The sequence below is a fragment of the Tachyglossus aculeatus genome, chromosome 16 (genome assembly GCF_015852505.1).
Source record: "Tachyglossus aculeatus isolate mTacAcu1 chromosome 16, mTacAcu1.pri, whole genome shotgun sequence".
Classification (NCBI taxonomy): domain Eukaryota; kingdom Metazoa; phylum Chordata; class Mammalia; order Monotremata; family Tachyglossidae; genus Tachyglossus; species Tachyglossus aculeatus.
This window is the reverse complement of record NC_052081.1, coordinates 13,118,247-13,131,418: the sequence shown is the minus strand read 5'-3', so window position 1 is coordinate 13,131,418 and position 13,172 is coordinate 13,118,247. Positions and strand designations below refer to the sequence as shown.

The 13,172-nt window shown below is 43.0% G+C and overlaps 1 protein-coding gene across 3 annotated transcripts in view; it reads right to left on the bottom strand.

The window, feature by feature from the left end:
• Nucleotides 1-13,172, bottom strand: part of RGL1 (ral guanine nucleotide dissociation stimulator like 1) — a 151,843-nt gene that overhangs the window by 45,431 nt on the left and 93,240 nt on the right. For all 3 annotated transcript variants that reach the window (XM_038757773.1, XM_038757775.1, XM_038757774.1), the window contains one exon: nucleotides 5,950-6,027. In XM_038757773.1, coding sequence (XP_038613701.1) covers nucleotides 5,950-6,027 — 78 coding nt within the window. The remainder of the gene's footprint in view (nucleotides 1-5,949; nucleotides 6,028-13,172) is intronic.

Genomic DNA, 13,172 nt, shown 5'->3' with positions numbered 1-13,172 from the left:
CCCTTGCCCTTGGATTTAAATATATCCATAGCTGATTTATATTAATGTTTGCCTCCCCATCTAAACTGTAAACGCATTGTGGGTAGTGTCTACTAACTCCATTATACTGTACTCTCCTGAGGGCTCAGGACAGTGTTCTGCACACAGTGAGCGTTCAATAAATACAAATTGATAGGGATCCCCTCGGAGAAATGTTCCGGGTTCAAATGGAGCTGTGGAAACACCATAGCCTGGTGGACAGAGCATGGGCCCGGGAGTCTGAAGAACCTAGGTTCTAATCCCAGCTCTGTCACTTGTCTGCTGTGTGACCTTGGGCAAGTCACTTCACTTCTCTGTGCCTCAGTTACTTCAACTGTTAATTGGGGAGTAAAACTGTGAACCCCATGTGGAACAGGGACTGTGTCCAACCTGATTAGCTTGTATCTACCCCAGGGCTTGGAATAGTGCTTGACACAAAGCAAGTTAATAAATACCATTATTATTATTAATTGGGCAGACCTCCTGAAAATGGTAAGGATGATGTCATGACATAATGCTGCATGTGGAGTGTAACCCGGGTGATGCCATCACGTGCAAGTCTGTGCCCACTGTGAGTCTGGTATCTGTTGAAGGCAGTCACTGGCCACCCTTACGTGCACCATGTAATAATAATAATAATAATAATAATAATGCCATTTATTAAGCGCTTACTATATACAAAGCACTGTTCTAAGCGCTGGGGAGGTTACAAGGTGATCAGGTTGTCCCACGGGGGGCTCACAGTCTTAATCCCCATTTTTTTACAGATGAGGTAACTGAGGCACAGAGAAGTGACTTGCCCAAAGTCACACAGCTGACAATTGACAGAGCAGGGATTTGAACCCATGACCTCTGACTCCAAAGCCCGGGCTCTTTCCACTGAGCCAAGCTGCTTGTAAGAGGCTGGAGTCCCCAAACTGTCCTCTAAGGTCTCTATCTGAGCAGTTTGTCTACTTCAGGATTTAATAAATACCATAATGAATTCATTCCAAACAGGAAACTTCTGCTTTCAGCCAGCCATGTGGACCAACATCAGCATCACCTTTCAAAATGACACGGATCTCGTATCCGCTGGCTACATTCTGGGTTATCTATGTCATGCCTTTCTTGTCTCCAGTTAGACAGCAAAAGGTTCTCAATTCCCAGACTCTGCTGAGCTGACCTTGTCCAATTTGAATAGTTTGCAGTCTGACACCCTCAAAGGGGCTCTCTAAACACTTCATCTTGGGCAAGCTAATCCTCAATTTATCAATTAATGGTATTTATTGAGCACCTAGGTGCAAAACACTGTACCAAGCGCTTTAGGTCAAGTTTATGTCAAGCTTACTTACCTTACCAACTTGCCTTTTGTTTATAGGAAATGGGCCTATTCATCATTAATCACCCCAAGAGGAGAAGATGATGACTTTATTAATGTTGGGAACTATTCAATGACTCACAATGAAAATGAATGGCAAATAATTTTGTTTCCCCTTACTTTTGCTAATATCACACTATTCATAAGAAAAAACAGCCATGCTGTTGCTTGCAACTTTCTACTTATCTTCCTAGAAAATGGAACAGTCAGAGAAGAGACTTTCAGACTTCCTTGCTCCCTTTTTCTACTAGCGGCCAAGTACCATTTAGAGGGAGGATTGTCCCAGCCTGAAAAACAGAACATCATTCACTCCACTTCTTGGTTGTCTTTACCAAGTTACCTTATATTTGCAAATCCTCCACCCTTTTTCCCTTTGCAAAGCCTTGGCACAAGCTCTTCGCAATCCCTTTTTTGCTTCCCTTAACCTTCGTAATCCTTTAACCTTCATCTATTATGCATTTGTTTTAGGCCATTACTATTAGAATCTCTTTAGCCATTTGCTTTCTGTTTCTCCATTAATTCTCCTTCTGGTTACCATTTGATCGGAGCAATTCTTCTGATTTCCCTCATGACGTTTCCTCTCAGTGTGTGTGAAATACTCTTGGCCTTTGTTCTTTTCTTTACCTCTCAAAGTCTTATCCCACCTTTGCCAGTCTAATTTCCACCACTTTCTAGTTTATTTGAATTTACTGGAATGTATGTTGATAGTAACCCAACCACGAGAATTTTAAATACTTTCCACTGTAGGTTTCCAAGACTGCACAGAATCACAGCCAACTTTCTTTAACTCATCTCACGTTCTCTTGAAATCTGTCTGGAGTCCAATGCTTTGGGTTCTAACTATTTCCATGACCTTACATCACTGCTTCTAAACTGGTGGCAATATTGAGGACTTTGGAGGAATCATTCAAGGAATGAAATGTGCAGCACTCAGCTACGTGAACATGGCAAGAACACAACTTGTAAGAATCATGGCATGTAGACTTTAAGGCAAGAGACAAACTTGAAATTCCCACAAGAGACGTGATGAAATTCAGTAAGAGGAAGGAAAACAGAATACAAAAGCTTTCACATTTCCATGATCTTTAAAAGATGAAAATACAGATTAATTATATGAGACACCTAGAACTACTTCAAAAAACTCCTTGGGACCAGAGGACACCAAAGTTCTCCTCGCCTGCAACTTCAGTGATTGTTCAGTTGTTTTAAGCTTTTTTTTACATTGTTCCCAAAGTGGGGACAAATATAGAAGAACTGCTGATATGTCAGGAGTTAGATCTTCAACATATTTTATTGAACAATCCCATATTTAGTAGAGATACGGTGAGAAAGCAATGCCTAATGGCCATTTCTGTTCTGCTTAGGGTCAAACAAAATGGAGGAAAGAGACCAGAAGGGATGCTACCTTGCAAAGATCACCCCTCTAGTCCACAGAAATTGGTTCCAAAATTGAAAACTTCTAAGTACCAGACGACCCCATATTGTAACTTCTTTCATTTCATCACAGGCAATGTGAAAGCTAGATCCTAAAAGGAAGTGCACTTCCCAATCCCAAAAGGAAGTGGACTTGTATTCCATGGAATTTGAAGATTCTTGTTTTGGACCAATAACTTCATGGCTCATGGCGGGCAGGGAACATGTCTATCAACTCTGTTAGATTTTACTCTTCCGAGCACTGAGTACATTGCTCTGCACACAGTGAGCACTCAATAAATACCACTAGTTGATTGTTTCACGGACTCCCAATAGCATATGCCTCCTAAGAAGGGGCACTATCGACAGGCCTTAAACATACCCATCTCAGTGAGTTTGGCAGCATACGTCTACATTTATCTGAGTACATAAAGAGCACAAGACCAGCACCTGCAGTTCTGGACAGCTTTTACAGGTGCCAATGTTTAGAAAAGAACGAAGCATTAATTTTAGAAAAGATGTGGATCTTGGTCTAGGCCCTGAAGGAAAAAATGTTGGAAAAACAAATCACAGTTGGACATTTTTCTGCTCACAATCCAATCCAAAGTTAGTTTTCTCTTTATACTACGCAAAAGGCATTTGCTTCCAAACAGGATGTTTATTCTTTGGAGTTTATGGGCTCATTCTGCCTATTTTCCACCTGAAATCACAACAGGGCAGAGCCACATAGTAAGTAGTAGGCTGTGCACGAGGAGATACTTAATAAATACTACTACTGCAAAGTAGCTATTCTAATACATTAAGCCCAGTTTAGAATGACAAAGAAATAGGGGCTTTTCCACAAGTGCATCAGCATTAGGAACAAAGATGACTAAGAAGAGGAGGACATGAATGGATAATGGTATGGAAGATGTTGGAAGTTGTAGAGGGAAAGAGGAGGAAGGTAAGGCCAGGAAGAGGAAAGAATCACGTTTCTGGGAAGGGAAAGGGAAAAAGGAAGACAGAGAAGTACCTAAGCAACAGCAGGAAAATCTGGTTAGAGGAAGGAGGAAAAGAACAAATCAGGGAAAGAGGCTCAGGGAGTAAGGAGGCCTAATTCTGCTTTAGAAAGTAAGGACAGGTTCACTCCATGGAAGACAAATGTAAGACTGTCACCCGATACTTAGAAAGTGGAATGGGATAATGAAAGGTCTCATGAATTCTCCCACTTATCATGCCTCTGATTCAGGCTTTGAGTAAATCTCAGACTTTCTCAGAAAACACTGCAGCTCAGTTAGGCACCAGGGAGGTAAAGTGGTTCTTATAGTTGCTGTCAAACAAGCCATCAAAATGTACAGCCTGTAATTCCAGATCCTTACTGCTGCCAACTGTTGAGTACATAATACTTAAGTTTTATGATGGGGCATTACAAACAACTAATAGAACTTTTCCCATGGGATCCATAACCAATCACTGTCCAGGGTTTGCAACTTGCACTCCATCCCTGAGTGGCAGTGGCCTCAAATGGGAGGTGGGAATGCGGAACACAGCATAAAACTTCCACCCTATTCCCCTGTTTTTAAACTTTTAACGGGGAGTTTACACCTTTAAGGACCATCCTACCAGTCTCCTGGGCTCCCACCTCAACCCATCCTACCCAGATGAAGTTTTTTCATCTGAAGTTAGGGGACAGACCAGCTTTGGATAGGGTAGAAAGGACTGAGCTGGGGGCAGGAACCTATGGATGATGGGAGGCTTTTCTCAGTCTGACCCCTTTCGCTACCCCTCGGGCAAGGCAGAATTGCTGGCCACTGGCTCCCAAACAATATTTACCATGGAATGAACATTTGCAGTCTAGACGGATAATTTTCCGAACTGCTTCTGCCAAGAGCCTAGCCAAGGTTAAAACACACACTTGGAAACTGAAGAGTTCCCGATAGTTTTCACAAGATCGCTTTCCTGTTGTTTGGAAGAAACTGTGTCAACAGAATCGGTTCAATCCCAATTCATTCAAATAACTGAATTCCTGTTGCAGGGTCCACGTCCGAGGCTGTGTCTATACTTGCCAAGCTAAACGTAACATTCTCAGAGGGATCTGCAAACTGGGGGAAAGTGCTTTACTCTGCTGCTTCACTTTCAAAGCCATGGCAGCCGGAACCAGTGCAAAAATGCAAGACTCCACACACTGCACACCACGTGAACAAAACAGGCTTTGTTCAGCAAATGGGAGACGGAGCCGAGGTCTATGTTGCATGGCACTTTGTTGCCCCCTGATAATCCTTGTAAGCTCCCTGCAGACTGTAAGCTCACTGTGGGCATGGAATGTGTCTGTTTTTTGTTATATTGTACTCTCCCAAGGGCTTAGAACAGTGCTCAGCACAATGTAAGTGCTCAATAAATACAACTGACTATTAGTAAGCATTTATGCTTGATACACCTCTGTGGTAACCTAAGAAACAAATGAATTTAGTTGGTCTTGGAAAGCTCAAAGATTATGGAGGTTCAATGGGGTCAAAAAGATAAGCCACAGTCAGAAACGAATCAATGACTTAGTTTGGATAAAAACCCAGCTCGTCTCTTGTCCCTGCCACCTTCCCTACCACTACAGAAGAGAATTCCAAAGATATGAATTACCCCTGGGTCATATTAAGTAAGAATTTCATCCACAAAAAACTAGAAAATGGACTACATAGTACTGCAGAATTATATCCTTCCAAGAAGCTCAAGGCATTAAATCACCAACAGGAAATACAATTTCCCACCACTGTCAAATCAGCAATCAACTTGAAATCATGCATGTTGACAAAATGAGAAAAGAAATTGGAGATGGTAAAAAAGGTGGGGGGAATAAAAGGGTCAAAGGAACAACCAGACCACGGGAATTTCAAATCAATAAGATAATGTCTGTCTTGACCTTAAAAATGAAAATTTGCATCTTAATAGTCTCAAAATGAGGATGGTCTGTCTGTCCCCTGTGGTTTCAATCACTAAGTTGCCAGAAACGGCCTGGCTCTGAAACACAAGGAAATAATCACGGTGTGGTTTCCAAGACAAAGAGAGCTGTGGGACCACATCCATTTGATATATTATACTGTGGCTGAAAGTTTGTTGAATCAGGATCGGTGGTATTTGTTGAATGCCTACTGTGTGCGAAGACCCAGACTGAGAAAATGTAAACTTACTTTCGGAGCACAATTCTGGACTCAGATGAATTTTGGATCCCATCTTCTTCACAGTTTGGGCACTTCAGATTTCCGTACCTGTACAACAAGATGGAAACATTAGGTTGCTGTAATGTCTGGGGGAAGAAAGCCTTAGAAGAACAAGGTGTGTTTGGAAGAACTGGCAAGAAAAACACAACCTACCAGTAAAGTGAACTTTGTTCAGAAATGTCAGTGATACTATGTTACTCTCTTAAAATTTACTAGTAAATGGTAGAAGTGTGGTATGATGTCATTATTACTATTATTATTACTTCAGTATTTTTAAGCACTTACTATGTGCCAAGCACTATACTAAGCACTGATGTAGATACAAGATAAGTGATGTGGCTTCATGCCACGGAGTCCAAATTTGAGTCCTCCCGTCTAGGCCTTCATGGCCCAGGCGGAAGGGGGAGAGAGAAAAAATTGGATGCGGGCCTATGGATGATGTGGCTTCCTGCCACTGAGCCCAGATTTTAGTCTTCCCATCTGGGCCTTCATGGCCCAAGTACCAAGGGGAGTAAGAAAAATGTGGGTGCCGGCCAAAGGGGTGCCTGGCTTCAAATCCCGGCTCCGCCAACTGTCAGCTGTGTGAGTTTGGGCAAGTCACTTAACTTCTCTGTGCCTCAGTTACCTCATCTGTAAAATGGGGATAGAGACTGTAAGCCCTCTGTGGGACAACCTGATCACGTTTTAACCTCCCCAGCACTTAGAACAGTGCTTTGCGCATAGTAAGCGCTTAGCAAATGCCATCATTATTATTATTATTAAATTATACACAGTCCCTGTCCCACTTGGGGCTCACAAGGGTAGCAGAGTTAACAATGGGTCATCATAACCAAACCACTAAAATTAAAATTAAACCACTAAAAATCAACCACTAAAAGCCATTAAGAAAAAGGCTTTTCCCCACTTAGCAGAAGGGATCAAAGGTTAATTAAGGTTGGTTCCTCACCCCACTGCCAGAGCCAAGCACTGACAGGACACAATGCAGTCTAACAAAAAAAGCACAGGCCTGAAAGTCGGTCAGTCAGTCAATCGTATTAAGCACTTACTATGGGCAGAGCACTGTACTAAGTGCTTGGGAGAGTACAATATAACATTCATTCATTCAATCATATTTATTGAGCGCTTACTGTGTGCAGAGCACTGTACTAAGCACTTGGGAAGTACAAGTCGGCAACATATAGAGACGGTCCCTACCCAACAACAGGCTCACAGTCTAGAAGAGGGAGACAGACAACAAAACAAAACATGTAGACAGGTGTCAAAACCGTCAGAATAAACAGAATTATAGCTATATGCACATCATTAACAAAATAAATAGAGTAGTAAATATGTACAAGTGAAATAAATAGAGTAATAAATCTGTACAAATATATACAAGTGCTGTGGGGAGGGGAAGGATGTAGGGCGGGGGGATGGGGAGGAGGAGAGAAAAAAAGGGGGCTCAGTCTGGGAAGGCCTGCTGGAGGAGGTGAGCTCTCAGTAGGGCTGTGAAGGGAGGAAGAGAGGTAGTTTGGCAGATAACACATTCCCTGCCTATCATGAGCTTACAGTCTACAGTCAGAGGACTTGGGTTCTAAACCCAGCTCTTCCACTTACCTGCTGAGTGACCTTGGATAAGTCAAACGTCTCTGTGCTTCAGTTCCCTCATTTGAAAAATGGGGATCAAAACCCTGTTCTCCCTCCTACTTAGAATGTGAAGCTCACATAGGACCTGATTCTTTTGTTTCTACCCTAGCATTTAGTACAGTGCTTGGCACGTATACCACAATGATTATTATGGAGAATTGGCACCAAGCCCCAAGGGCCCCCATCAGCCCCACATGAAAACCATCACCCTGATCCAGGACTTCGCAACTTTACTCCCCTTCAGGCAACATCTGCTAACTTTAATGGCATCTTTCCATTGTTAGGAATACCTTCTATTTTACTAATAACAAGTAGAAAATTTATAGTCCATTATCTCCCAGCTGTAAAAGTTAAAAGGCCATTGCTAACGATCACGTTGACTTAATGAGAAACCCGAGCATCATATTACCTGAAGGGAAGGAAAGAGAAAGGCGAAAGAAATGGTGGAAGGGAAAAAAACAGTGGAAAGAAGGACAAAGAGAGCAAAGGGAGAAAGGGATAGCAGGTAGAAGGTTTGGAGACAGAGCAGCTATAAGGGTTATTGGGAGAGGTGGAAACAGGGAGAAGGGAGGAAACAGAAGGAATGGAGGGATAGGGCCTACCTAAAGTGAGGGTAAATGTCTACAGCAACCCAGCCCTTAACATGGCATTCTTCAATCAGTCAGTGGTATTGATTGAGCACAATCTGTGAGCGAAGCATCGTACTAAGCACTTGAGAAAGTACAATGGAGTCGATAGAGCCAATCCCTATGCTAGTACAGTGCCCTGTACACAATAAGCACTCAATACATACAACTGATTGAAAACAAAGTTACAATCTAGTGGGAGAGACAGACATTTAAATAAATTACAGGTAGGGAAAACACCATCATCATCATCAATCGTATTTATTGAACGCTTACTATGTGCAGAGCACTGTACTAAGCGCTTGGGAAGTACAAATTGGCAACATATAGAGACAGTCCCTACCCAACAGTGGGCTCACAGTCTAAAAGGGGAAGACAGAGAACAAAACCAAACATACTAACAAAATAAAATAGACTAGACATGTACAAGTAAAATAACTAGAGTAATAAATATGTACAAACATATATACATATATACAGGTGCTGTGGGGAAGGGAAGGAGGTAAGAAGGCGGGGATGGAGGGGGGACGAGGGGGAGAGGAAGGAAGGGGCTCAGTCTGGGAAGGCCTCCTGGAGGAGGTGAGCTCTCAATAGGGCCTTGAAGGGAGGAAGAGAGCTAGCTTGGCAGATGGGAAGAGGGAGGGCATTCCAGGCCCGGGGGATGACGTGGGCCGGGGGTTGATGGCGGGACCATCAGAACATAAGGCTATGTATATAGGTGCATTAGTGCAAGCAGGGATAGGGTGAGTCTCAAAGTGCTTAGGGGGTTCAGACTTAAGTGCATGGGTGACACTGAAGTGAGGGAGAGTAGGGTGGAGAGCAGAGAAATTAGTCACAGGTGATGCATTCTTCTGTCACAGAAGCATGGTCCTTGTCAAACAGAACTTTCATTCTTTCATTCAATTGCATTTATTGAGTGCTTACTAAGTTGGCTCCTTTGCTCTTCTTACAGAGCAATCTCCTAGATGGCAGATGCCACTTTGTCAGTTTACTTGGCATACTGGCTTTCAGAGGACCACAGGAAATGTCATTACTACTTCAGCTCAAAGGATACTCCAACAGAGAATTCTGTCTCCGACGGTGGAGACGGAAATAGCGGGCCCTTTCTGACATCCATTCTAATGTTTAGATATGGGTCCTCTAACTAGCATCTCTAGCTTTCCATTTAGTAAGCCATATATTTTCCCCAACTCCTTTTAAAACTGCACACTGTGGACAGTCAGTAAACACAGATACAGTGAAAATGACAATGGTTGACAGCCCTGGAGTAGGGCTATATCTCCCAGGGCAACAGATTTCCAATAGGTTATGCTGCCTGACCAGAGAAGCAGCATGGCCTAGTGGAAAGAGCATTGGCTTGAGAGTCAGAGGACCTGAAGATTGAGACTGTGAGCCCCATATGGGACAGGGACTGTGTCCAACCCAATTTGCTTGTATGGACCCCACTGCTTGGCACATAGTAAGCATTTAACAAATGCCACAGTTATTATTACCTCATATAAAAACTGTTTGATTTTATTTTCAAGGAACAGCACTTGATATGTGCAAGTATAGACTACCAGCTATTTACCGCCATCTGTAGCCAATATGTTACTAAATCACATTGAGCCAGATTATTATTGGTTCATACTCATTCCCCTCTGTAGAGAATTCAGAGCTGATTTTGAATAAAACCAGCTGGTCATCTGTCCCAAAGGTTTGGTATCAAAGCTCCTGTTTCTGGGAACCTGGCTGCTAATTTGGTTGCATTGTACTACTCCAAGCACTTAGTATAGTGCTCTGCTCATAGGAAGTGTTCAATAAATACCACTGATTGATTGGTATAGGGAGCAAAAGCTATAAAATAACACCCATGCGGATTCTAGTAAGGGTATTAAAGGCACCCACTGAACCTCTCATTATGAAGCATGAAGAATCAGTCATTAAATCAGAGAAGTAGCGTGGCTCAGTGGAAAGAGCCCAGGCTTTGGAGTCAGAGATCATGGGTTCAAATGCCAGCTCTGCCAATTGTCAGCTGTGTGACTTTGGGCAAGTCATTTAACTTCTCTGTGCCTCAGTTGCCTCATCTGTAAAATGGGGATTAAGACTGTGAGCCCCACGTGGGACAACCTGATCACCTTGTATCCTCCCAGTGCTTAGAACAGTGCTTTGCACATAGTAAGTGCTTAACAAATACCATTATTATTAAATAAGGGGTCTTTCTTCAGCATGAATGAAACTGGTCCACCCAGATCCTCCCTGCCCCCACAACAACCCAAGAATATTCACCCCTGGTCCTGGCATGGGATTCAGCTGTTGGTGTTCAAACACCAGGATCCCCTTAACGACCTGGCACCTCTTAAGCTCATGGGTCTTCTTGGCCTCCTGAAGACATATTTCTCTGGATCACACCCTCTTTCCCCCTTGGAGCACACTCTCTTCTCCCCCCGCCCACCCATCTTGCTCTGAACTACAGCTGCTACTTCCAACCATTCCAAGTCAGTTGCATCTGAAGGAGCAAAGCACCACGCAGGGCCAAGTGAACTCTGACCCAAGGAGTGCAAAATGGGACTGGCCAATAAAATTAAGTGCTATGGCTTTCTGGCTCTCTCACTGACCACCATCAGTGTGCAAAGACACCCCAAAATATGCCTAAAGGAGAATGTGAGCACTGAAATCATCATCATCAGTATGCTCTGAGCACTTACTATGTGCAGCAAGCATTTTACTAAGTGCTTGGGAGAGTACAACAATTAGAAGACATATTCCCTGCCCATAATGAGCTTACAGTCTAGCAGACTGTAACTCCCAAGATCCACAAAATCTTCCAACTCAATTCTTTGCCTGCCTGTCCTTCATATACTAGAGGAGGAATTTCATCTTTGTTTCTTTCACATGTTTCTTTTCAATCTGCTTTATTTTTCTACATTCTCCAGAGTGTGGGATACTGTCCAGATCTTTCATCTGCTACGACAGGGAGCTGGAGGAAAGGTGTGTGGGTGTGGGGGCAGGGGGAGAGTCAAGGAAAAGAAACAAGTTTTTATTGCTCCTGGCACTGCACTTTCAAAAGGTGCCCGGAGAATGAGGTTCCAGGTTTTTCTTTCCTCTGACTTCATAATGGCTGTCTCTCATCCTGGGTTGAGTCAGGATTATTTTCCATTGTTTAAGCCATCCAGTTGGGCTCCTGACTGTTTGCTCTGATGGACTCCCGCAGGTTCCAGCTCAATCTCACAGTTCATCTCACAGTGTGACTACCCCATACAATCAGGTGATGAATGATCGTTTTGCCATTCAGCAAAGGTGTGGTTTTTCTTTTTGGCTTAAACAATTTCAGCAACGCAACCTGTGGTGGTGCAAAACAGCCCTTTCCAAGCCCCCTCTGTGGTTCCAGGTGGCTGTCAGGGTCCCAGCTGTAGAAAAAAATAATCCCTTCTTTGTAATATTGCCGAGGCTTGTTAAGTACAAAGCGTTCTGGCAAGACAGCAGTCTAGACCAGTGGCATCAAAGAAAATTTTGCTGGGCCTGCAACTCTTTAAAACTGTGCTCCAATGAAAGCCTAACGGAAACCAGTGAAATACAGCTGCAGTAGTTTTAAATTAATTCACTATCTCTCCCTCTCTGTGAGACAGTCTCCACCAGTGCTGTTCTGCCTCTACCTAGGTGTGTCTCGGAAATCTTTCAGTGGTGTACCTGAGAAACACTGGTCTATTGATTTCCTCAGGAGCCTCGAGTCAGGATTCAGTTTTCTGTGACTGATATTAAAAACTTATGTGCTACCTTCACCAGATTTAACCTCTCAAGTTTAATTTCTCCATTGATAAAACAGCAAAGTTTAAGATGGCTTTGAGGGTTAAAATCGGAAAAGCCCTTTAGGAGCCACTGAAAAGTGGATGCCGTCGAAGAATCAAGTGTTATCATAATTTGGTGTCTTTCTAATCTAACAGCTGGAAAGAGAACAAACATCCAATATTATGAGGAAATGGGTCCCTGGAAAGGCAGAGAATCTGTGAATGCGTGTTCATTTATTAAGCCTTTAGAAATTTGGGGGGGAAAATGTTAAACCTTTTGAATGCTGAAATTTTCTCTCCATCATTTTAGACTGTGAGCTTGAAGGTTAGGGTCCTTAATGATAATAATAATCACGGTATTTTTTAAGTGCTGTCCCATAGCTTTTTCCCAACTGTCTTTATTGTCTCCTTGTCCTGCATGGGGAAAGTGCTCGACAATGCTTGTGACAGTGATGATGATGACGTTTGGTACTGGAATTCAGGGCTCAGAATTCCCAGGTCAGAGGGGCACACTAGGGCAGTCTCCCTGGGTTAAATAATAATGACGGTATTTGTTAAGCGCTTACTATGTGCAAAGCACTGTTCTAAATGAATTTGATGTTTGCCAGGCTCTGCTCAGACTTTCTTCCCAAACTCAAAGTCCAATTTGGTTTACTGACACAGGGGGGATAAATAAACTATTGTTTACCATGGAAGTAGAAGAGACCTTAACAAACCTCTCTGATATTCTACATCAAAGTCCTGCGTCTTGAGACTTTTCATCATCATCATCATCAATCGTATTTATTGAGCGCTTACTATGTGCAGAGCACTGTACTAAGCACTTGGGAAGTACAAATTGGTAACAAATAGAGACAGTCCCTACCCGACAGTGGGCTCACAGTCTAAAAGGGGGAGACAGAGAACAAAACCAAACATACTAACAAAATAAAATAGAATAGATATGTACAAATAAAATAAATAAATACATAAATAGAGTAAAAAATATGTACAAACATATATACATATATACAGGTGCTGTGGGGAAGGGAAGGAGGTAAGATGAGGGGGATGGAGAGGTGTACGAGGGGGAGAGGAAGGAAGGGGCTCAGTCTGGGAAGGCCTCCTGGAGGAGGTGAGCTCTCAGCAGGGCCTGGAAGGGAGGAAGAGAGCTAGCTTGGCAGATGGGCAGAGG